General features: G+C 36.7%; 1 protein-coding gene and 1 long non-coding RNA gene across 6 annotated transcripts in view; one reads left to right on the forward strand and one right to left on the reverse strand.

The window, feature by feature from the left end:
- Nucleotides 1–124: 124 nt before the first annotated feature.
- klhl4 (kelch-like family member 4) overlaps nt 125–27,180 on the forward strand; it is a 43,276-nt gene continuing 16,220 nt past the window's right edge. Inside the window, exons 1-7 of one of the 5 annotated variants that reach the window (XM_058797825.1) lie at nt 513–3,797; nt 3,900–4,577; nt 18,033–18,200; nt 19,385–19,521; nt 19,743–19,939; nt 24,078–24,290; nt 24,455–24,626. In XM_058797825.1, coding sequence (XP_058653808.1) covers nt 4,159–4,577; nt 18,033–18,200; nt 19,385–19,521; nt 19,743–19,939; nt 24,078–24,290; nt 24,455–24,626 — 1,306 coding nt within the window. In that variant the 5' untranslated portion in view covers nt 513–3,797; nt 3,900–4,158. Of the gene's footprint in view, nt 381–426; nt 444–512; nt 4,578–12,123; nt 12,272–18,032; nt 18,201–19,384; nt 19,522–19,742; nt 19,940–24,077; nt 24,291–24,454; nt 24,627–27,180 lie in introns of those variants that run through there. The other 4 variants (XM_058797827.1, XM_058797828.1, XM_058797824.1 and 1 more) reach the window with 4 other exon arrangements.
- On the reverse strand, nt 4,428–13,742 carry LOC131553281 (uncharacterized). The gene is made up of 3 exons (XR_009274156.1): nt 12,363–13,742; nt 12,118–12,227; nt 4,428–4,553 (listed from the first exon to the last, which is right to left on the reverse strand). It is a non-coding gene; the product is annotated as an uncharacterized LOC131553281 (long non-coding RNA).

Below are 27,180 nucleotides of genomic sequence, written 5' to 3' on the forward strand. Positions count from 1 at the left end.
TTTTGTTGGAACGTTAACTTGAATATTAATGTCACCATACTCCTTAAAACAAGGTTGCATTTTTTTTTTTTTTTTTCCAAATGTGTTGAATCTTTCAGCTTTCTATGAATACTTTGAAAGGGAGCCAACACCAAGAGAACAGGAAATGGGCTTTCCTGTCCTGGTTCTTCAAACCAGTACTAAGGAAGGAAATGATCAGGAAATTCCTTTGAGGGAGGAAAGTGTGGTTTGTTTTGTATGCAAATATTCGTTAGCAGAACTGGGGTGAGAAAAGAAAAGAGGCCATCCATTTTATGGTTAGCTTGAAATCTATGACAAGCAACTTATTAGCTGAGAGGAATACAGGCAAGCACCCATATTTTTCCCGTTTCGTTTGAAAGGTAAGACCTAAATGATTGTCTTTAACTATGCTACTGATGTTACAAGGAATTGAGTGGATTAGGGTGAGTTTCTTTTGTCTTTGAACATGTTTGATTCTGAGACAGTTTTATATGTACAGATTCCAAAAAGTTGTGTGTACTTATTTCCTTATGATTCCTGGTCACTCCAGGTTTGTCAAATTTTAAGAGGGGAAATATTATAGAATTTATTAGAAGTAAACTGTTTTCCAATTTGTATGCTTAGCATCTCAGATTTTTTGTTCAGATATGCCTGTTCTAAACCAAAGCCATGAAAAGAGGCTGTTTTGACTGGAGGAAAAATTACATGTACTACATTTATAATAATAAAACAATTAATAAAGGAGTCAAATCTGCATTAACACCGGAAATTAACCAGTGCGTTAAGAGCCAGTGGGGTTGGAGTGTTGTTCCTTCATCAATGCTCCTTGTTGTAGAATTATGATTATTTATGTGTTATGCAGGTAGGAAGAATCTCTCTTTATCTGGTAGGGCAGATGTTTGTGAATAATACAGTGAGCAGCGGTCTAAGCTGACATCTCTTGTATCAAAGAGACTTAAACAGATGGTGTCCTTGACTCCTACAGGAATAAGAGGCTAGATTGTGCATTTATTTCAGTTCATACTGGTGTGTACTGGTTTTGTACCAAAACGATCACCTATATATGTCTTATGCCTCAAAATCCTTTTCAGAGGATATGTGTATATATATATAAAATGTATGAACTTTGGATACTTGGGGCTCTTTTAGGGCATTGAGGACAGAATGTAATAGCAAATGTGTTGAAAAAAAAATTAAATGCACGTTACAGACATATAAAGCTGATATGATCTTTCTATAGTTTTGAAATTGTTTTACATATAAAGTATAAAATGTTGGAGGTACCAGAGAAAACATGCTATACACTGATAAAAATGATTTTGTGGTGAAGTAAATACTACAGAAAAACAAATGTAATTTCTACATTAAATAATTTAGTTCAGGCAAGAATTTAAATAGAGTAAATTCAATATTAGTACTCAATTTAAGCTTGTAGAATTTAAAGTTTGAACTTATAAGTATATTTTACTTGGAATTGTTTGTTATTTTTAGAAATATTGTTTAAGTAAATATCACCGTCATGATCCCGTTGTTCCCATCATGCACTTGGGCATGAATAATTAATAAGGTGTTTTCTTTTTTTTTTTGCTGTTTTCGAGATGTATTTACACTGTTTTGTGGTTGCTTTTGTTGTTAGGTTAAGTAACTTGCTGTTTTGTGACATCTGGAGTTAATTTTTTTACTCAAAATGACCCATTCATACTCAAACATTATTCACTGATTGTCACCGTCATTGTGTATCATGTACCAAGTATTCAGGTCTCTGTGTTCATTCAGTTAATAACTATATTGAGTCAACATATTACCTTAAAATGAATAACGAGCAGTCTACTTGCTTACATACGTGCATGTAACTTAACCACATGCTTTATAGGCATTTTTATTATTTTCAGTGCTATGTTGCTTGAGTAAAGTTTACAAACCCTGACTGAATGAAATGTACTTGAGTGTTGTAGGGTAAACTTGAAATAATTAAGTAGAAATTACTCATCAAACTCTACCTGATCACGTTAAATTTACTTATTTCCTTTACTAATTTTAGATAACTTAGTTAAGTAGATTTTACTTAATTCCTTATTTAAATTTTACTTTAAAAATATTCGTGCAAAAACTTGCAAAAGAAAAATTAAGTAAATTTAACTTCTTATTTTTTTCAGTGTACAAAGCAATGCATCTTAGCTTGAAAATCAACATGGTTTGCTCTGTATGCCCTCATACTTGGTACTGATCGTAAATCTTTGAGAAATCTTCACCTTCAATTTATTGATATGTTAAGCTATATACACTGATAAATTGTTTGAGCTTATATGAATACTGATAGTCAATTTTCAAGTAAAAAAAAAAAAAGATAAATTCAAGCCTATAATTCGTCTTATCTGCAATGAATACAAGAAACTGGATGACAGATGTCTTACCGATTTTTTTTTTCTATTCAGAGCAACTAGCAATAGCTTAATTTGACAAATTTGTTGTATTTTGTGCATTGCACAGATTAACTTGTAAATTCAGTACCATTATACAAATGCACATATTTAATAACATTCTAGACATTTTTCAAGTCTTGTGAACAGGTGAACTCATTCTTATTAATAATTCCTCATTAAAATATAGGATACAGGGTGCAAAATATTTCACCTTAGGTTGTATATATATATGGAATATATACTGTATATTGAAAATATAAAAAATCTATTGTAATGAAAGCTGATGTTGGGCAAAAAAAAAAAAAAAAAAAAAATTACATTTACTGCTTTGATGATTTGGTGCATATCACCTTTTTATTTTAATGTTTTGATTTGCAAATTTGTCAGAGGCTCTAAACCCCTCCACCACTCTAAGGAATAAAGCAAAGGGAACTCCTCACCATAACAGATACAATATAAAGGATGATGGGATGGTATCTATAGTTTCAGCATAGCAATAGAACAGCCAACTGAATGCACTGCCCATGAATAAATCATTATCAGTATAGGCAGTATAAGACAAGAAAATCTTGAAATACAAACAATGAGCAATACGACATACATTGCAGCGCATCTAGATCTACCTTTTCTAACAGTCTATAGGATAAACACAACCTCTCAGATGTATATATATATATATATATATAAAAAGGAGTTAGTGTATCACATCCCGACATCAACAAATATTAGTATTGTGATAAATATTTGTTTTGCCTTATATACAGTTTAAGGGGGATTGATTAAAAAATAATAGTTGAAAGTAATTGGTTACCATCGACGAATCAAATTAAACTGTAATACAGCTTTTATATATTTCTCATAAGCTGATGTATTCAGTGATCAAAGAATGTTTTGGATATACCAATGAAAGATGTATGCATGCGTTCTTACAGCGATCTGACAGCACAGTTCACACAGTCACATACTGACTAACATTACTTGAGATGAAATACTAACTGGTGAAGTCAAAACAGTGATACACTTTGGTATTTATCTGTCACTACGGCTTGAGACAGACAGGGAGAGAATATTTTTTCTGCATGGGTTCCTTCGCTGAGAGGCTGAGACCATCTCCCTCGGGATCCCATCAGATGGGGGGACTGTGCGAGGAGACATGTCTATGTGCATGCGTGAAGAGCGAGAGAGAGCTAGAGCGAGGGAAAGAGCATGTGTGTGCACACAGAAAGGAAAGGGGCAGAGTGTGAGTGGGAGCGCAGATGATGCTGTTCGTGGAAGGAGATGGTGCTGGTTTTGGCTTTCCTTCCTGTGCTACAAGATTTTCCCCACTAAGGTTTGACCTCTGCGTCCTGTCAGTTTGTCACCTCAGCTTCCCGGGTAAGAGCTGTTCGTTATTTGCGACTGGAATCAGAGAAGGTTGCTGTAAGCATTCCTAATTTTCTGTGTTGTGTGTGTGTGCGTGTCGTGTCGTATGTGCAGAGAAACACAGAACGACAAAGGGAAGGGAGGAGGGAGGTACAGGCAGAGGATATCATGTGTGCGCTATAACTAAGGACAAGGAGCAGACAGAGTTGGAGAACGGGGGAAATAAGACACAAGGCAGAAGCTGCAGACACCGTCCCTTTATTGGCCAGAACCAGCAACAAAGACAAAAGAGGTGAAGCCTCTGAAGCCGAGACTCAGCCTCGTTATTCCTCGGATTCCATGTGCCACTGGCATTGCATCGAGGGCGAATAGGATGTCTGTGTCTGGAAAAAAGGAGTTTGACGTGAAGCAGATCCTCAGGCTCCGCTGGCGCTGGTTCAGCCACAGCACTCAGACCTCAGCTGGGAATGGGGGCTACATCCAACAGGAAGGTTTCGACCACAGGGGAACACCGGTCCGGCTGAAGAGTCACTCCCGGGACAGAGGAGGACTCCGCAAGAACAACAGCCCCGTGCACAGCATTCTGGCACCGAACCCTGGACCCACGCCTGTTTACGTCAGGCCAGGCGATCAATCATGGCACCAGCAAAACATCATCCAGCACCTCCAAGCCAGCGAGGAGCTTCCCAAGAGCAACTCACCTTGCAGTGCCAGGAAAGAGGAGGCGAAGAGCAGCCATGAGGATGTGAAGAGCAATCCGGAGGATCCCTGTGAGGAGGAAGCCACAGACAGGTAAAAAAAAAAAAAACTGAGTGCAGAAATAGAACCGTATAACCAGATGTGCGAAGAGGTGCCTGCTGCTGTCAGCTAACACATGCAGGGTGGAAGCGACTAAGTTCTGCCTGTAGGCATTAAAGACTTGCAGTTTTTAGATGAAAATCCTATTTTTGCCCTTCGTGCGGGTAATGAAAACAGGCAGTACTGTGCCGAGAAATGAGCAAGGTGTTATTTTGGCACGGAGTGGATTTACGTTAAGCCCCAGGGAGCGTCAGGATTGAGTATAAGTACAGTATTTAACTGTCACTTTATTCGGGCTCATTACGCCAGTGAAATTTGCTCAGAAATGACAGTTTGTTTTATTTTCATTGGCTGTGTTGCCAGTACTCAGGGCCACCGCTTACACGTCGCTTCGGTCTTCGGAGAATATCATTTTTCAATCAACTCCATTGCAGCTGCCACCGCTGCTCACCTGGGAATAGTTCATTCACATGGCACACGGGTTGTAGAAGCACAGCTCTGAAATACCCACTGATAAATTATTCATCAAGCAGTCATCTCACAAAACACAGAGGAAAACATAGAGGCGTCTGGATATAGCCGGCAGTATAACACATTCTGTAAGCCGTGAGGTGGTTTTAGCAGCCTGCATTTTCATAACCTGGAGCAGGAATATTTCACGGTGTGTTAATGCATTCATCCTCTGACTTATAAATGCTACAGAGAGGATACCATTACATCAGAGACCATTGGCGCAAGAGCTATAAATTTGGGAAGGGCAACAGGATGAATTATCTTTAGCGGGGATGATATTTACACATCAGTGCAGTTTGAGAGAAAGAGAACATTTAATTTGCTTGCTCCGATCGATTGAAATTTATGAGATTATAAAGCCCTACTTCCACAGATGCTTTCAATTCACATCTTAAGTGCTGGATGTTTAGAAGAGAAAGGTCTTGTTTTTCCACTGAGTGACTCTGTCTAGCATAATGTCACCATAAGGCAGGAAGTAAACATCTTCTCAGAAAAGGAAGTGGAAAGACTGACCCACGCTATAAGATGATGTCAAGAAAGATAAAAGCAAAACCACACTGTTCTAAAACAAAAAAAAACAAAAAAAAAACACAAAACGTGCCCACACATTCTACACCTGATGAACATTTATAGTCTTTTATGTATATATAAGATAAGGCCCTATGCATATGCACGTAAAACTATGAATGTCCATCGAACGCTTTTGTGTATAGACAGAATTAATATTAAATCGAAATAACCATTGATTAAAAATAATATATTTGTAGTGTATCAAGTGATTCAAATATGTAATCAAATTAATTGCATGATATGCTGATTAATTAATCACATAATGTATATTACTATAGCTGAGAAAAGCATCCCAATGATAATTTAAATGCTTTACATTATTGTTTTCCAATATCTTTTAAAATCTTATCACTTTGCATTTCCAGTATTTTTAGTTAACACTTTATGCATACATAGACTAACGCTGTTATATCCCTATTTTCCCTCCTTCATTTGCAGTGTAGGGATTTTTTTAACATGTAAACATATCCTGCGTGAATGGCTCTTTATTTATTCAGTCTTGCTTGTTCCAGCAAGGAGCATTGCCTGTAGTTGCAACTGGGGCTGGACTGACCGCAGACTCGCAAATACGTGCGATGCACGGGTCAGAGGGCATTAAAAACATTACATTGTACTGTATTAACATAGTTAGCCATGGGTTTGTGGCGCCCAATAAGCTCTGCTATATCTCCTGCTATAGGCACATCTCCCATAGATATTTATGAGTCTATTAATATTTTAGAGCGTGTGTGCGGTGTTGCTTTTTTGGCCTTTTATCTTTTAACAGTATGGTAATAGAATCAATTCAGGTCAAAGACAATAAATAAATCAGGTGAATCTGGCAAGAATATTCCTTATTGAGCCATCTTCACGTCAGTCTTATCTGCATTGCTTATATACGCAAGACATGAACTCTCAAACATCAAGTTTTGACCCTTTAAAAGCTTATGTTAATTGCTTTGCTGGTCTGAAAGCTTTCTTAGTGTTAATAGCCTTGTCCACTGATTGATATGGTCTTGTGAACTTAAGTACAATGACTTCATTCTTCATCTACCATGGAAAAAGCGCTATTTTCATACAGAAATGACATTATCTGCAACATTAAAACAAATTGCAAATTTAATCTTATACACTAGAAAATCATTCTTAACCCCTGTAAATTAACTGCTGTGTTTTCATGAGTGCCACAGTGAGGCCATCATGCGTTGTGTTATGAATACTTAATCAGAGAATTAGATAGAAACAAAAGAGATTTGATCCCTGAAGACTCTCCCATCATGTGCTTTAAATTATCATACCTCAGAGCCTCTAGGTATACAATGATGCATCTGCTGTTACATTTGTTTGTTATTCTGTGTTTTTCTTCCCCGTCCTTTTATCACTTTTCATTTAGAATGCGTAAATAAAGCATAAATTTCCCTTACAGGCACAATGTAATGGAAATGAGGCCTTTAATGTGCCTCTAGACTAGAGATTTTGTTGTGCATCTCTGTGTGTGAGTTAATAGTGAGAATAGTTAATAGTTCCTCAACGCACATTTTTACCCAAAGGGCAAAAAATAACTATTCATTGGTTATGCATTTTATTGCCCTGTGTGGCATTCATCAGTAACTGAAGAGGAGGTGGTAATGCATTAGAGTGCAATTATAAAGCAGAAAAAGAGAATACTTATATGAAATGAGCTGGATATAAATATTAGTACACATTTGGTCTTAGGAGTTATTTTGAAAATGCAGAATCAGAATGCTTGTCCTATACAGGACTTAACTTATCCATCTATCCATCAACACATCATTTAAACACAAAAATGTTCATAGCGGCTTGCATTGTTTGCCGATCCCATTTCCCCCTCTGTTTCCTGTCCTCTCTACACCAGCACTGCTAATAAAAATGATGAAAAAGCAAAGAAAGACTTTGTATTGACATGCAATGTCTCACAACACAGTGCACAATTATGTTAACTTTTAAATTTATTCAAATAAACACATTACTAGGAAAAGTGCCAAGCATGTCATGTTTAATAGTGTAGGCTGTATAAGCTATATTCATCTGATATAGTACTCATGGATTTCATTACCAGTGAAACGTCAAACTGGTGGAACCTCAAAATCTTGTGAGGCAGCCAAGGCAGTAATGAATAAAATATTTTAGGGAAGAAATTAATCTGGATTCAGCCTGGAAGCTGTATCACTATGGGAATTGATGAAAACTGCTGAATACTATGTTTAGAATGTTTCTGTCGATCTTCTGTAATATTGAGGCTGCAGACCTGCTCATCATAAATAATTCAAAGGGTTTGATGAAATATCCATCTTTTTAGGGTTATTTATTTATTTTTTTTTCAAACAGAAAGCGAGATGAAGAGGCATATAATATATACTGAAATTAGAGAGGTCATGGTAATTTTGTAATGATGAACTGAACCGGTAAGATCAGGTTAGTGGAGGGCATTCTAAGCAGAAATCTGTTAAATGTATTGTTTTTCAATAAATTTAACATCAAAACCTGGAAATATTAACAAAAACTCCAATCTTCTGCTTTAGTCTGTCGTGCACTCATACTAGTATCTTACTTTATCTAACATGCAGAATCTTTAGTTGGGCTATTAAACTGGGCCTATTCACTATAATAGATACTCATTTCAAATAAATTCATATTTATGTGAAACGTCTGTTTTTGATCTGTTCAAAAGGCCGAGCAGAAAGAGAGAGAGAGCAATGTTTGGTGTCCTACATATCCCTGCAGGCGTAAAGGGCTTAGGGCCATGTCTGTGATCTGTGTTACCATTTCTTCAACTAGTCTGACAAGCTGACAGCATGCTGGCTTGCAAAGGGTCGTGGAGTGTTCAACTACAACATTATGTGCAAATTAAAGCATTCTCATGAAAATATCACCAGGTCGACTTAACACGACTGGGCAGTGCCACAATGATACAATAACAGCAATGAAATTAGTAGAGAATCATCTTTAGGCATTTTTTTAATTGGCCACATGTAGAACGGCAGACATGATAACATGTTTGATGAAATGCTAATGACCATTCACTAAAGTTTTGAAAGCATTGTCTTGAATGCACTGTACTTATTGCATGAAATCTGGTGAAAGGTTGAGAGAGAGTTCAAAAGGAGTATTGCCTAAGCTCACTGTAATTACTTGCTGGTAGTAATTTTGCTGAAGGATTTTTGGAAATCCTTTGCAGTTTCCATATGCAGAGAAGCCATTGACTACTATACAAATGGATGTTATAAATGTTGTGTTTTAGATCATAAGATATATGTAAATATATTTAATTAAAATGTTTATAGCCCTTAATCGTTTGTTAATCTGTCAATTAATTAGTGCACATAATAATAATGATTTACTGTAGTATAGATGTCTTTCAAATAATCACATGGAGTTCTATATTTACCTGGATTGCGTCCCAGTTTAACATTTTTAAGCTCTCAAAAGCTGTCGTATTACAAAAATGCATTCTGAAAAATATATTCAGTGCATTGCTAGCTGAGCAGTCCTTTCTTTTGATGAAATGCTGTCTATCAGAGGAATTTTGGCCCTGACCCTTTAATAAGGAAACAGCAGAGACTTGAGTCAGCAGCCGTTACGTTGAATGATATCTCAATTTCCTCTCAATTGCCTTGGAAAATAATGACACCATCTTGTCCTAGGATGAGTAGAGCTTCATTTCAGGGAGAGATTTATGGTATCTTCATACAGCATTGACAGGTCAAGAGACATTGTCCATAGAGGAATGGAAATGTAGTGTGAGAGGGGGAAAATACGCTAGAGGTGAGTTCAGCGTTGAATGATTGAAGTTTAAAGGGATGGAGCAAATAACTATTGAACACTATTTATAACAAACACTGTATTAAAATTGGCTTTTCAAAAGATTGCTTTATAATCTTTAGAAATCTAAATTTTGGTTTAAAGCTTGTTGCTTGCTGATTAATCAGCGAATTAAATTTTTATGTTTTCAAAAGAAAGCATCACACAAAAGCCCTGGAAATATCTAAACTTCACAAGGGCTTTTATAAAAACTTAAATAAAGGGCAGCAGCAAAAAAACAGAACATTGAGAAAATTTCTTCTTTTCAAAGGGTGCCAGCATGTACGCACAGTTAATGCATTAATCTGTGTATAGTTCAAGAAGGCAGCAGTCTGTTATTCCATTTGGATGGAAAGCGCAATAGCCTTTACAATAAGTTTCATATCACATTTACATGAATATCTAAACAAAACTTCATCTGTTCTACAGTTCATCTATAGTGCATAGTGTCTACACCACGCATATACAGTGTATTTGTACATATTTGTGTACAGCATGTACTTAAAAACACACAATATATTGTTCATAGTTAAAAGCAACACTCACTTCTGTATTTCTGCAGTGGAATGTTGTTTGTCTTTGAAATGCAGCTATTAGCATAATTATCGATAATTCAGGATTTGTTGTCATTTGAGATCAATACATTAAAGCCAGGCAATAAATTATCCTAACACTGCTGAGTGTTGCGCATTCAATCAAATTATAATTCAGCTTTTCAACATGTCTATTAGCCTCAGCATAATTGGTAGATGTTCATAATTTGCATCTGCTGAGAATAGGATATTAGAAAAAAAATGCACACTTAGCAAACATCTGGCTTCATTTTTTTTTTACTGAATATGATGGGGAAAAACAGATTCATTTTACAACATAACGGATTCACGCATAGTGTATATTTTAACGAGCCCATTTAAATTTACTTCTTTAATGTACAGAGCCCCTCTGTCAAATCACTCTTAATGTCATGTGACTTTCCCGGGAGCTGAGTCGCAGCTTTTCCTTTGAGGTTAAAAATACTGATGTATTGTACTGGAATTTTCTGCACAGTTTTTATAACCCTTGAGGTACGCACAATTTACCTTGCAGATGGTTAGCAAGGGAAATAGGTGATGAGACACCACACACTGAAGGGGCAACATAGTCTGAAGATAAAGAAAAAAGTGCAATACTTATGATAATAAGCAGGGTCTGACCTGGAGGTTCTATAGCACTTTGAAAAAAAACAAAAATGCTTTCATCTCTGCACCTGTTTGACTTCTGAAGAGCCGTGTGTGGTTACGTTCACAAATATCCTCTATAACTTTATCTTTGTACTGAAGTGTAGCTAAAACGGTCTCGCATGAAAGACAGAAAAGCAAAAATAAAAATTGCCAACATATATTGCGTTATTGTGAATAGGACCAGTTCTCTACAAAGGACAATAAATCAAACAATGATCAAAGTAAAATGTCTTTAATGCACTTCACTGTTTTAACTACCACACACAGAGGGTAATAACACTGAATATTAAGACATATTGATACACGAGGTAATTGTGCTTCCATGGTTTCTGCAAGAGGTATGTTTATATTCAATGCAATCTAATTAAAGGCTCTGAAGATCTGTGACCTGTATTGCTGCTCATAATGTTTTTGTTGTTGTCTCATTAATAATGCATTCACAGAAGTTGTTTGCAGAATGTGGATTATTAAAAGCCAATTTCAGGCAATTAACCTTTATCCTAAAATGCAATGCGTCATCAGTTGACAATGTTTTGACACTGAATGGGTGCGGGAATATTAATGACTATTAAAGCTCAGTCTAAGAATCAACATGTTAAAAGAAATAAAATAAAATAAACTTCTTTTGGCACAAAAACTGAATGAAAATTCCAGTCAGTAAATCTATTGATACATCCTTTCTCATTTCAGGCATTAACTTTGGGGAAGGAACCAGCCACACTTTTGATCTATTCAGTCTGGGTAGAAAGTGTGCTGACAGGACTAGACTTTTTGACAGGTGGAATTCATAAATACTGTAGGCATGTGGAGGCAATAAGTTATTTTGATTGCTACAGCAGCAGTGATTTTATGTGTTCACAGTCACAAAGGGCTATAACCGTTCAATAGGCCTAGTCTACATGGCTTTTCTTGTTAAAGAGATTTGGATGGCTAATAGCAATAAATGTAGATAGGATCATTATTAAAACAAAATTATAAGAAGCCCATAGACTGTGGCTCCCCCCGTGAAATTTCTGTCATTATTTTAGCTATCTAACGTAGGAAAATTATGGAAACTGATCATTATAGCAAAATAAACTCTGTCAGGTATCACTTTCAAGGGATTTATTTTGCAAAAATGTCCATCTCTTGACTGCACATTTAGCGTACTAAACAAATAGATCAGCATTTCTATTTATTTCATTACATTTGATACATTTATCCTCATTGTATGGACCAATGTGAAAAACAACAACAACAACAACAAAAACATTTCTTAGAATGTAAGGTACACAAAAATAACGGTTTGTCACAGTTCTTTATGTTTTGGTACAGCACAGTTAAAAAAATATATGTTAAAGAGCGTGTCACTGTCTTTAAATAAAAAATGGGGATAGAGATTTGATACGCTTACACCTTTGAATGCAAAATATGCAAAATTTATAGTTTACCTTTACATTCATCGTGGTCGTATTGCAATGAGCTCCGTTGTGACGCGCATGCGCGCGCCGACGCACCTTCATTGAAGTTTGCGAAACGTTGATACGCCGTCAGGATGAGCCTTTGCAAAATGGAAATACTCGCGTTAATTTCAAACATTTACAGGTAAGTACACAAGTAATGCAAACTGTCACAAACGCATTAAACAACACACGCTTGAAGCGTTTAATATGTAGGCTACTGTATCACATCTCACCGTGGATCGTGCACTGATCCAGGCTGCAGCAGCTCACTTTGAGTCCTCTGTGTTCACAATATTAAAATGTATCGATATAAACGGTAGGCTTAGTTTAAAATCAGAAATCAGTCTGAAATTCCGCACATGCAGTGATTTAGCAAAACTACATATGGCGAACCGAAAAATACGTGTATAGCTACCTTTAAACACCTACTTAGAAAAACATTATTTGTTTGTTTATTTATAATTCAGTAAATTCTCCTTTCTTTCATTCCAGTTCAAATTCCATTTCAACTTCACGTGGACAGTTACATTCAAATTGCAACTAACAAAGAAGCAAATGATTAAATTCTGAATTGTGTGTAACCCTACATTCTAATATTATAATAATTGAAATAATTCAAAATAATAATGCTGGCAAAATGAACAAAAATTGCATGTAAAACGGAAAACCCCTTAAAATTGAATTCTAGGCAATTTTTGCTCATTTATGCCCATTTTGACAAATGACTTGAGGAACACTTTTTGAATGCTGATGGCTGGATATTTATCTCTTAAACAGACATGCTTTTTGATTGCTGGAATTGAGCAATCGAACAGAAAGACAATAGTTCCTTCAGCACAAATCCTGGGGCTTACATGAATACAGATCTATCTAAAAATGAGATTGAGCCCCCACTGTACTCAGTATATCAGACTTAAAGGACAGTGGGTGAAAAATGCAGGGGGAAGGAAGCCCCAGTTAAGCTGTCTGGGCGATAAAGATGATTTCTACTCACAGCTTTGAGCGAGCACAGATAGCTGTAATCCTCTTTTAGAAGTGAGGTTCATTCATCTTCACTTAGTTTATTGTTATGGAATTGTCTGTTAGACACACAAGACATAGGATTCTACATTTATAGATATGCCAGGTTCTTTAATAGATATGCAAGGCATTTAAGGTCAGAAAATAAAACCTGGTATTTTATGATGTTGTTTTGAACATACTCACTATTTTGTCTCAGTATCCGGATGGTGCTGTTTATGTTTGTAGTATTTGAAATATTGACAAGAATTAGATTAGACTCAAAAGCAGATTTGTTTACATTGACAATGTAAAAAAATAAAAAATCTTTCCTGTTCAGTGACATTTTGGAAAAGGCAAGCAAATATCAAAATGGACGAAAACGCCACAGAACGGGTTCAGTTATTCAGTTTTAAGCACGAAAGCATGTTGTGCAGTATCAACATAATGTGTGCACTGTGCATCACTGAATAACAAAGCATGCTACAGAAATCGAGAAAGAGGCATTGATGTGCAGTTCTATGAGGAATAAGATCCTGCCAAATAAAATCGCTTAGGGCTGCTTCAGTATGTTTGCAACCAGTTAGCAGCTATTTCTTGAAAGGCCAACCAATACGCAGAACGCATGTGAGCAAAGATGCTGATACATATTTTATTATAACATCCTTGAAAAATCCTTCATACCTGCTTTCTAGTAATTTGTATTCATATTTGACTGGCAACTGCACCACTAAAATGGAGAAATATTTTTATGCCATTTTTGTTGGTTGTATTGATCAAAACACTTAACATATGCAGAGCTAGTGCACTTTAACAAACAGTATTTTTAAATAATAATAATAATAAACACATCTGAAGCAGATGCACTGATAATAATAAGCTTCTGTTTCAGAGAGAAAGGGAACGATGTGTGTAAAATCTGGTTAAGCACTTTGCGGTGCTCCACATATAACATGCTCTCTGTGTCAGGCTCTTGAAATAGCGTTTGAAGAGTCTGTTGGCAGGCTCTTGTCAAGAAACGCTCAGGTAACTGCAACAACTGCCCACTTGTTATTGATCTAGGTGAATAGAGTGATACAGCTCAAGTTCAATAACAGCTCAGATGCTGTACTGATATGGAGATATGATGAGTTATGTAATGCACCAGATAACACAACAAATAGATTTCTATAAAAGTCCTCAGAGTATGAAATGTCACACAGCAGTTTCAACTGTTGAGCTGTTTATTCTTTCTGTTCACAGTGCATAACGATATGAAGATTTATTTAGCCAGAAGTAGTACTCGAACCAGTGTATTAACAACAAAAGCAACAACAAATAAAAGAGATATAATGGAAAATAAACATATCAAAACAAGTAATAATAGAATTGCATAAAATTAAAGAAAATAAACATTTACAGCAATGTAAATGTAAGATTGACACACATATTGTTATATATTATCCAGGGGTTACAAAAATGTTTTATTTGCTGTGCATCATGTTTTATGTGCATTGTGGCTCGTAAAGACCTTTTATATAAAAAGCCAATTTTACAGGCAGAAAGAAAACATTTTCAGTAAATTTACAACCTTTCAGAAAGTGATACAGAAGCAATTTGGTTCTTCGATATTGGTAGGCATAAAAGTAATGCATCTAGGTTTTACAACCCTTCTTATGTTGGCTTATTTCTTATTCAGTACACCCAGTTCTGTGCCAAAATGTAGTTATAATGTCAGTGAGATAAATTAGCCATCTATTTAGCATAAAAACAACCTTATAATGACCAGAAGGAGTCTGGGACTGGTAGCCTTTGCTGTCCACACAGTCTAAACACTGTTATTAATGTCTAAATGTCTTGCAGCTGCAAATGTGTCCCTTTAAATTCACAAAAACAAGTCGACATAATGTAAAGAATGTAATGTAAATTTAATGTCTTCTTTAGCAGCCACTGGCTTTAAAACCAATAACCACCACTCTTTCTTTCATTCACTTGGGCCATATAAAGTACCGTTATCACAAAACAATAAAAAGGAAGCATGCAAACATTTTAAAGGAATAGCTCACCCAAAAATGAAAATTTGCTGAAAATTTACTCACCCTCAGGCCATCCAAAATGTAGATGAGTTTGTTTCTTCATCAGAAGGATTTGGAGAAATGTAGCATTGCATCACTTGCTCACCAATTGGTCTTCTGCAGTGAATGGGTGCCGTCAGAATGAGAGTCCAAACAGCTGAAACATCACAAAAATCCACAAGTAATCCATATGACTCCAGTCCATCAGTTAGACATGTTTGTAACAAACAAATCATTAAGCTACAATTTAAGTCCTCAATATAAGCTACAATATAAGTCCTCTATCCATAATATTGCCTAGAAGTGGCTAGAAGTGATGATTTTAAGTTAAAAATGTGTTAACGATGGATTTGTTTATTACAAACTTGCAACTTTTCGCTTCGCAAGACTTAAATTGATGGACTGGAGTGGGTGTGGATTTGTTGTGGATTAATTGTTTTTATCAGCTGTTTGGACTCTCATTCTGACGGCACCCATTCACTGCAGAGGATCCATTGGTGAGCAAGTGATGCAATGCTACATTTCTCCAAATTTGTTTTGACGATGAAACAAACATCTACATCTTGGATGCCCTGAAGCAGACTCAATTTTCAGCAAACTTTATTTTTTTGGGTGAACTGTTCCTTTAAGCAAACTGGATGCTCTATATGCAAAATAGCAGGCTATTTGATGTGATCCGTCAGCCAGACAACCTGAGTTTGGCTTTGCATGTGGCATTAGATCAGAGCAACCCCAGGACAGTTTTAAATGTTTAGAAGTCAACCCCCCTCGGCTTGTAAATATCAGTGCGATCACCAACCCCTGACAGCTGACCAGAGAGATAAAGATAATGTATTCCGTATGAGAGTCACCTTGCTCATCAAGCCAACTCACGTCAAGCCAGCTCCATCATATTAAATGGGCCAACTGACTGCTTATCACATACATTCTGCTATAAAGAGAGAGTAGAAGCATGTACTCTGGAATTAATGTGATTTATACGGCGGTATGCTTAAAAAACGAGCTCATATGATAAAGCATGTCTGCCTTAAAGTCGAGGACACAAGGGCGAAATTCTGCTTTATGTGTCCCTCTAAGGACAGAGTCACAGTCCACAAAACCATTGATCCAGTGAGCACAGCTTTCAGTGGGATTTACTCTGTAATTAAAACTTTTACGAGATCATAACGTTTTATCAGGTGCTTAATATTCATTCCCAACTTTATGGTTTTGCAACTCTTGTTGAAAGATGAAGTGGACAATAGGAAGTGCAGATATTAAAATGATCATAATGGTCATGCTTTGTTTTTGTTATGCAAATCTTTGTCGACGGCGGTTAATATAACCAATCATTCAAAGCAGTCCATCACTGAGTTTTCTTAAAACGCCCTTCTCTATGGTATAATATTTCAGACAAGTAATCAAAATGCACAGCTCTACTGTACGTCCCTACGGCAGCTAGACTTTTTAAACAGTGTTGTGGACTGGTTAAATGTCAGCCATGGATTTGCTCCGTGAAGGACAGCAAAATAAAGGGTTTAGATTGTTTGCTGTGAGTCAGAGGGATTATTCAGATGCAGCACAATGGCTTGTAATCTACCGGTCTGCAGGGAGAGCAGCTCAGAATTTACATTATCAAGGCTCTATGAAGAGACCAGATCCCCACAAAGTCCTGTGCTTCCAAAAGAAAAAATAAATAAATAAAAACAGCAAAGTTTGTGCAAATGGTAATCTGCCCCTTTGGAAAACTCTGGCTTTCAATCCACTTATTTACGGAGTTTAGCTCTAATGGTTTCAATTTTAGCTTTCACGAGTGTGAAGGAAGATATACACAGAATGACTAATGTCCAATTGGGAGAGAAAATAAGTATTTTTATTACTTCTGCACAATGTGTAATTCATGCATACAGAAAACTGCATCCAACAACATGGTGACAGTCACTGGCAGAGCTTGTTTTGTGGGTGCAAACTCCATAAATTGGATCAAGCCTTCAAATAGCATTAAAATTGTGAAAGTAACAGTGATAGAGCAGATTTTGTTGTGAAATCATGCATCACAATCATTGATTAAATAGGCTACAAATGTGTTTCTCTGTTATGACACAAACAGCATGCATAAGTCATTTTTCTATATTCGGCAGAGGAAATTAATGGAAAATGGCACAAAATTGTTCATGACATATTTATTAAGTTTGCTCAAGCTAACCGCTTTTTCTGAATAATGTTACAAATTTATATTAGAAAGCTTCACCTGTTTAATTTGTCATGGGTGAACCAACTGAAGCGCCGCTGTAGGAGATAATAGCAGAAGTCAAACAATCCATTAACTCTGCATGTTCAAATAATACAAACCTTTACCATACACACATTTCAGGAATGCGTACACAAATAATGGAGGGACAGTTCACCAAAATGTACATTCTGTCATTATTTACTCAACCTCATATCATTTCCAACCTGTAAGCTATTCTTTCTTGTGCTGAAAAGAAATGGTTCAAGAGGGTTTATGGAGCATCACCCATTGTATGGACCAAAGAAAGAAATTCATGCAGGTTTGGAATGATATGAGGAAAGTAAATGACAGAATTGCATTTTTAGGTGACAATAAACAGCTATTTGATTTAGAACAACATAGTTTGAGATGCACATGTCCATGACTCATGCTTTGCTGCAACACACTCTGTGGAGACTCGGGCCTGACGGGTCAATTGAGGTGAAAATATAAGATGAAGTCACAGGTGGACACAGCAGCCTGTGCAGGTGTTAGTTAAGTCCCCCCTGTCACCCGCATAGATCAAACAGTCATATCAAACTGACAGAAGCGCACATTGCTCAGTCCCAGCTCAACTTCGGTCTTCCTCTTTCCCACAGGTTGGCTTTGAGCAGTTTCTCTAGGATGAGCTCCAACTGCTCAGATGAGTTTTTCCAGGCCACAAACCATGCGGAACAGACCTTTCGAAAGATGGAGACCTATCTTCAGCACAAGCAGCTGTGTGATGTACTTTTGATAGCTGGAGATCACAAGATCCCCGCACACAGGTGAGTCTCCACCGAATCGAGTCATCTCATTTTCAAATGTCCTACTTTCACTGCAAAAACAGACGGATCAACAGGGCAGAAGGGAACGCTGCTTAAAATGCAGTGTGGTACTTCTCCAGAAATCAATTGAAAAGAGACTGAATTCACATTAGTCATTCTTCTGTTCAAACTGTTCGACAGCTACTCAAAACTAAATGCTAATATTAAAGCTTTCAATTAACTCTTAGTTAACTGTAGAGGAATAGTTCACCTGAACATAAAAGAAGACATTTTGGATAAAGTACTGTTTGGGTTTTTTATTAAATAAATGTGGATTGGAGCTTTTGAGCTTTTTCTGCACAAACACCAAAAAAGTGTTGCTTATGATTCATATGCTATATTCTTATATAGCCCTCTGAAGTTAGCTTTCTGTAAGAAACAAAATGAAAAAAAGAAAATTCTGTTATTTACTCACCCTCATGTTGTTTCAAACCTTTAAGACTTTTGATGTGTTTTGGTTGAGTGAACTTTCACTGTGTAGATTTTCAGTGAATAATGATTTTCGGTCTATATCTCAGACAATAGTACGGCTTCAGAAAACTAGAAATATAGCACACAAGGACCATGTTCATTTAAATTTTTTGGTGCTTCTGCATTCTTTTTGAAGCTTGAAAGATCAAGGCCAATTCATTTAAATTTCATGGAAAAGGGCGATGAGCACATTGTTAAAAAAAAAAAAAAAAAGTCTTTGGGTTTGGAGCAACATTACGGTAAAAAAAAAGTGAAAACAGAATTTTCTTTTTGTGTGAACTGTTCCTTTAAGGAGAGATATGCAAATGGTAGCATCAAGAAGTGTCAAAACTGTGCTGCACGCTCCATTTCAAACTACGGAGCGTGTTGAACTTTCTTCAAGGACTCTAAAACAGTGTTTATTTAAAGAAATCTCTCGGCCGCTGAGTGTTTTGATGCTATTCTGTTGAAAAATTCTCTGTAGCCAAATCTCTACCGCGTGTCCCAGTTTGACACTGAGCTCAATCAACATCATCCCAGAGCTGCATGAAACAACCTGGTGAAAATAGCTGCGCTGAGATAAATCTTTTTGTAGAGAGGAATATTCTACGAAGATGGCTCTCGAGAAGTTGTTTGAGTTGATCTCGAAGTATGCAGTCGCATGTATATAAACTACTTGCACGATTTTTTTGCAGACTTGTCCTGAGCGCAGTTTCAGACTACTTTGCTGCCATGTTCACCAATGATGTGAGGGAGGCAAAACAAGAGGAAATTAAAATGGAGGGTGTTGATCCTGAGGCGTTGCGAGCGCTGGTTCATTTTGCATATACTGGTGAGTATCTGCATGCCACTTGCAGACTATTTAAATGTGCTGAAGTGTCACATTCCCCTCAGTTTTTTGTCAGTGCCGGTGGGCAAAACACTAATTTACAAACCCAAACTAACTGTTTAACATTCTTTAGAATACACAGGTTAAACATAGCTACTATTTTTCTTAGCTAGAATAATTCTGAAAAGTTTCTTGCATATTTTGCTTTTTCTCCAAATGTACAGGAGTCCTGGAGCTAAAAGAGGAGACAATCGAAAGTCTTTTAGCTGCTGCTTGTCTCCTCCAGCTCTCACAAGTTATTCAGGTCTGCTGTAACTTTCTGATGAAACAACTGCACCCATCCAACTGCCTGGGGATCCGTTCGTTTGCTGATGCTCAGGGATGCATGGATCTTTTGAACGTCGCTCACAACTACACTATGGTAGGACCTGGCATACAAAGTAGCTTATTCTAAATTAACTAAACATAGTGCTAACATTTGTCCTGATTGCTAGTTGCTGACCTTTCACAGTATTTTCCACAGTAGAAATGGTAGAATTACAATTAAATGACGCCTATATACTCCAATTTCACAGGAGTTGAATGACTGTGATGTAGCAGCTTGGTGTTGTAGAATCCGAATGATTATCTGTGTCTGCATTACAGTAATCTCTTGTATATTTACAGATTAACTGGTGTAATGTCTACAGTACTACGCTGGCGATGTTCCCAGCATGCAATCTGGCATGAATAAATTATGTGGTGGCATTGTTTTACTATTTGTTGGTTTATATTGCTGTTGCTATTGTTGTTTTGGCTTTCTCTTTTGACTTATTTTGTAACACTCAGAGGCATTTAAACTTATGCTTGTTGATTGTCAGTCTCATTGGGTTTTAGTGTGTTGATATCTAATACTAAAGGTTCACCAGTGAAACAACCCGTCTGGCAATATTCACAGTATGAGATATCAACACTTGACATACATAACCCAGTAATGCTGACAATAAACATTTCCACATACAGTATAGGGAGATATAGATAATATATTATAGATGGCAGTTTTTATTTACCTAGCTTATTTTTTTTCATTTCACACAGTGTTCTGTACCACTATTACATTGGCTGGAAGAAAATATAATAAAATAAAATAAAATAAAATTGAATGTAATTAAAAGTGACAAAGGTCCATTCCAAACCAAAACTAATCACCGGTATGGCAACTTAAAAAAAAAAAAAAAAACGATTAGAAAAATCAGATATTTTTTTTACTTAAAATGTCAATATTTATTTATTTATTTGTTTATCTTTTTTATAAAATTTTTCTGTTATAGTTGAAAATGTCCTAGCCTGCTCTGATTTCAATACAATAATGTAAAAAAGTAATAGTTTACTCACCGTCATGTTTTCTTGAAGCCCGTATGACTGACTTCTGTGGATCACAAAAGGAGAAATTTATAGCAGAACATCCAAGCTGCTTTTTTCCGTACATAGAAAGTAAATTGTGATCAGATCTGTCAAGAAAGATTTTCAATGCAAGATTCGACTAAATCACAGACTAAAATATATATGAATTCAGTGCATAAGACATACGGACTGCTATTTTCAAGATTGAATACTCATTCATTTTACTTTAATGATAGCAGCGTGAACGTTCTTCATAACATCTCCTTTTCTACAGACTATAATCAATTCATAAGGGTTTTAAACAATATTAGATTAGTAAATCATGACAAAAACTTTCATTTTGTAGTGAACTATCATTAAAACTAATAACCATCAACATTTTTTCCTGCATATTAAAAAAAGCCACAGGTTTTAAAGCCTTGTCTGACATAAAGAATTTCAAGCATACAATTATTTGATGTGACATTTTGTATCTCAGCATGCGGTCAGTTTAAAGGGTTGCACAGAGCTCTTTGATGTGTGAGAAATGTAGCAAAAGCAGCTTTGGTTAAATAATGGCAATACATTAAGTATTCTCGGGAGCCCAAGGATCCACAGAACCCATTTGCTTGATGGGCATTTGTCTGCCCAAGTACGGAAACAACTTAGGAAGATAGCCCTTATCTCCTGAAGGACATCTGCACAGGCTGTTTACAAAGGGCTTTCCAGAGCAGAGAGGTTAATCTAATCAGAGGACACAAGCAGAAAAATTTCCTGTTTGGTCGCTTCGGTAATGAACACAGCGCCAACAGAGCTTCCTGGTTGGCTCGCCGTGGTGTTCAGATTAAAAACTTCTATTTTGATGAGTGTGTTTTTCCTTGTTTCTGTCTCATTCTGACGTTAGTTTTTCTTTTTTGGTGAGAAGCTGCAGACTTACATGGGTTAATGTCTTAGTTCAAGATGTCAGTGGCCTGTAGCATGCTGGAAGTTTAGGTATTTTCTTTTGAAGGTAAAAGGCAGATGAAACGATGCTTAGATAAATGACTGACAACACAAACACCGCTCTAGGTCATATTTCTCCTCATGAATACATTAGATTTGGCACAAGCCATTAAATTCTCTCATCCTCCCTTACAATTTAATCCATTTAGATTTTACGGAGCCTTGTGCATCTCACACTAATATTGCTGCAGGACCTGTTACTTGCTGTTCGGTTAATGCCCTCCCCTAAAATATATGCCCACGAGAGACTTCTAAATGAATGTTTGCAGTGGAACAGAATTAATGTATTCAATTAATTGCCAGGGTGCTTGTGATGGTAATTGCGAATAATGAATCTATATCAATGTCACCAGAAGAAGTAGAGTTTAAATCTATATTGAGGAGGGGCTGAAAATCAATGCATGTTACTCATTTAATTATGTGTGTCTGAGCTAAGCTCCGAGAGCCAATGCACGGCTTTAGCAGAGACTCTGCTGTTTAGATCTGATTAATGATCAATAGGATGTTTACTGCCCTTATTTGCAACAGAATCAATGGGGATTACTTCTGATGCACAAAGGAAACTCTAGAAGTGCCATAAGTAATGAACAAGCTTGTTAGAGAGATTTCCTGCATCCTCTTCACATGCTACAAGTTGAACCTTGCAAAACGCTTTTATCACAGAGCAACCTCAGATGTCCTTGTGGATGCGTTGGAGCATATCATTATATTGCTGAGATGGATGGAGAACAAGGCCTATGTGTGTGTGTGTTTTTTTAAAATTTTTTTTTACAATTATTAGATTCTCCATAATGGGCTATTCAAAACAAGATAATATATTCTGTGTCAGGGCCATGTGCTTGTTATATCGTGCTGTATCAAATACTGTTTCGGGTCCAAACCTCTAGTCCGTTTCAAGTGAAAATTCTATCTCAACAGCCATTATATTGAGCAATATTGGTTTATATCACCTTTAAACTAAGTTTTGGCATGCTCTACAGTCTTCAGGCACACAGCTCACCAATATTTTAACGATTTAGAAAAGATGGATCACTGTCTGGCCAACTGAGGTTTTGATGTGGAGATAAAGGTTATATATGGTGACCATACGTCCTCATGTCCTGGCTGGGATTTCTAAATTGCCTAAAATGTCTGGGTTTTGGTTTTGTTTTCCTATTGACAAGTTCTCTACAGTCCTTACACATTTTATGCACATGTATTTGCATTGCTTTGACTGTTCTCTGTAGATCCTACCTTCACACACCAGATAATTGAGCCAATTTAGAATTCTTGACCAGGAAATGATTGGGAAAAAGAGCATGTTTTGTCACCTTAGGTTGGGTGCATGATTTTTGAGTAGCAATACAGCACACTGTGAGTGTCTTTCATCACCGTTTGTTGTTTGGATGGGGAACTGGCCCTGGAAACTGTGAAGTGTTATGTCAGACTTAATCATTAATTACTCACCCTCAGGTCATTCCAAACCCTTAAGAACTTTGTTGAACTTCAGAATACAAATGAAGATATTTTAGATGAAATCCGAGAGCTTTCTGACCCTGCATGGACAACAACACAACTGACACATTCAAGGCAGAAAGGTAGTAAGGACATTGTTAAAATAGACCATGTGACATCAGTGGCTCAACCGTAATGTTATGAAGCTATGAGAATACTTTTTGCACCATGATACTATACTCTCGTGAACATGCGTTGAAGACTAACACAGAAGAGAAGAAATTGTTGAATAGTTATTATTTTTGTTTTCTTTGCACACAAAAAGTATTCTTGTAGCTTCATAACATTACGGTTGAACCACTGATGTCAAATGGATTATTTTAACAATGTCCTTACCTTTCTGGGCCTTGAATGGGTGAGTTGCTGTCTATGCAAGGTCAGAAAGCTCTCAGATTTAATCAAAAATATCTTAATTTATGTTCTGAAGATGAATGAAGCTCTTGGTTTAAAGGTTTGGAACGACATGAGGGTGAGTAATTAATGACAGAATTTATTTCATTTCAACTATCCCTTTAACAACCGGATTGCTGCATTGGGCACATTGAGAAAACATTTATATATTTAAAATAATAAACTATAACTGATATTTCCATAAATATAATATAATTCGTTTTTAGCATGCATTTTAGTACTTGAAGTTAATGTCTCATTACACTGCTACACACAGATTTATAACTAAACAAAACTGTTTACTATTTCAGGAACACTTTCTAGAGGTAATTCAGAATCAAGAGTTCCTCTTGCTGCCCACAACAGAAATTATCAAGCTTTTGGCCAGTGATGACATTAATGTTCCAGATGAAGAAACGATTTTCCAAGCACTGATGATGTGGGTTCGCTATGATGTGCAGCATCGGCAACAGGATCTGGGAGTGTTGCTGGCGTATATTCGACTTCCTCTTTTACCACCACAGGTTTGCCAATAGAATTCATATAAGACTCTAGGTCATTTTATTACAATTTAATGTAATCACTGAAAAATGTCCTGCTATTCTAATATTTAAATGTTACTCTTTAACGTTGCACTCTTTAGTGTTGGAAGTTAATGCACTATTTTATTTAATTTTTTTTGATGTAGCTTCTTGCTGATCTGGAAAACAATAAGATGTTTTCAGAAGACCTGGAATGCCAGAAGCTCCTGATGGAAGCCATGAAGTACCATCTTTTGCCAGAGCGCCGTCCCATGCTACAGAGCCCAAGAACGAAACCACGGAAATCCACTGTTGGATCGCTCTATGCTGTTGGACAGGGTTTGTACCGATACTGTAAAATGAAATTCCAGGACTTTCAAGGTTTTCAAGGGTTACAGAGATATCACTTATCAAACAATATCTTTATTATCTTTCAAATTCTTAAAAAGGTAAATAGATAAAAATTAGGGCTGTTACAATTTTTTCATTTGGCTGATGATTAATTGTCTAAAAATAATTGCTTAATAAATGCTTAATTTCAGTTTTAGGGCTTTGATGATTAATTGTCTTATTTAGGGCTCTGTCATATTTTTTTGGGGTGCTTCATTCATTAAATAATTGTGATGAATTGAATCCTTTTATAAGTTATCATTTTGCAGTGTAAGATCACAGTTAACACCTTTGAATATTAATGTATTCAATTCAGTATATAACTGAAACAATCACAACAAACTGGCCAATCATAGAAAAGGCCATATACAGTATCTCACAGAAGTGAGTACACCCCTCACATGTTTGTAAATATTTTATTATCTTTTCATGTGACAACACTGAAGAAATGACACTTTGCTACAATGTAAAGTAGTGAGTATACAGCTTGTATAACAAATATGCAAATTTGCTGCCCCTCAAAATAACTCAACACACAGCCATTAATGTCTAAACCGCTGGCCACAAAAGTGAGTACACCCCTAAGTGAAAATGTCCAAATTGGGCCTAATTAGCCATTTTCTCTCCGCGGTGTCATGTGACTCGTTAGTGTTACAAGGTCTCAGGTGTGAATGGGGAGCAGGTGTGTTAAATTTGGTGTTATCGCTCTCACTCTCTCATACTGGTCACTGGAAGTTCAACATGGCACCTCATGGCAAAGAACTCTCTGAGGATCTGAAAAAAAGAATTGTTGCTCTACATAAAGATGGCGTAGGCTATAAGAAGATTGCCAAGACCCTGAAACTGAGCTGCAGCATGGTGGCCAAGACCATACAGCGGTTTAACAGGACACTCAGAACAGGCTTCGCCATGGTCAACCAAAGAAGTTGAGTGCACATGCTCAGCGTCATATCCAGAGGTTGTGTTTGGGAAATAGACATATGAATGCTGCCAGCATTGCTGCAGAGGTTGAAGGGGTGGGGGGTCAGCCTGTCAGTTCTCAGACCATACGCCGCACACTGCATCAAATTGGTCTGCATGGCTGTCGTCCCAGAAGGAAGCCTCTTCTAAAGATGATGCACAAAAAAGCCTGCAAACAGTTTGCTGAAGACAAGCAGACTAAGGACATGGATTACTGGAACCATGTCCTGTGGTCTGATGAGACCAAGATAAACTTACTTGGTTCAGATGGTGTCAAGCGTGTGTGGCGGCAACCAGGTGAGGAGTACAAAGACAAGTGTGTCTTGCCTACAGTCAAGCATGGTGGTGGGAGTGTCATGGTCTGGGGCTGCATGAGTGCTGCCGGCACTGGGGATCTACAGTTCATTGAGGGAACCATGAATGCCAACATGTACTGTGACATACTGAAGCAGAGCATGATCCCCTCCCTTCTATTCCAACATGATAACGACCCCAAACAATCCTCCAAGACGACCACTGCCTTGCTAAAGAAGCTGAGGGTAAAGGTGATGGACTGGCCAAGCATGTCTCCAGATCTAAACCCTATTGAGCATCTGTGGGGCATCTTCAAACAGAAGGTGGAGCAGCACAAGGTCTCTAACATCCACCAGCTCCGTGATGTCGTCATGGAGGAGTGGAAGAGGACTCCAGTGGCAACATGTGAAGCTCTGGTGAACTCCATGCTCAAGAGGGTTAAGGCAGTGCTGGAAAATAATGGTGGCCACACAAAATATTGACACTTTGGGCCCAATTTGGACATTTTCACTTAGGGGTGTACTCACTTTTGTGGCCAGCGGTTTAGACATTAATGGCTGTGTGTTGAGTTATTTTGAGGGGACAGCAAATTTACACTGTTATACAAGCTGTACACTCACTACTTTACATTGTAGCAAAGTGTCATTTCTTCAGTGTTGTCACATGAAAAGATATAATAAATTATTTACAAATATGTGAGGGGTGTACTCACTTCTGTGAGATACTGTATGTATCATAACAATCCAGAATACACTACTCAATTGTAAAGAAAAACTACATTTATAAGCCTCTAAATGTCCACATTATGTAAACATTATGATCACACTTATACGAATTGCTTTAACAAGCTCATTGTTTTTGACTAAAATTAATACATATTAACTGACTGCATGATTTCTATTATCTTAAACTGTTAATTTCTGAAATGGACATTACTTTCAGTCAACTCTGAAAACAGATCACTCTAAAGTGTAATGTAGACACATGCATTTACTGTAAAGCTGCTTTGAAACAATAAGTATAGTGAAAAGTGCTATACAAATAAATGTGAATGAATGAATAAGCTATGACAAAAAAATTAATCATAAGTTATGACAAAAAATATATCAAATTAGATAAGTGTATAATTCAGCAACATCTTTGGTGTGTAGTATTTTTAAACAGTCTAAAGATGTTAATAAAATTACTATTCGTACTGTTATAAAATACATAAATGAATATATACATACGCACATGCACACATTCTCAC

The sequence above is a fragment of the Onychostoma macrolepis genome, chromosome 14, assembly GCF_012432095.1.
Source record: "Onychostoma macrolepis isolate SWU-2019 chromosome 14, ASM1243209v1, whole genome shotgun sequence".
NCBI classification, from domain to species: domain Eukaryota; kingdom Metazoa; phylum Chordata; class Actinopteri; order Cypriniformes; family Cyprinidae; genus Onychostoma; species Onychostoma macrolepis.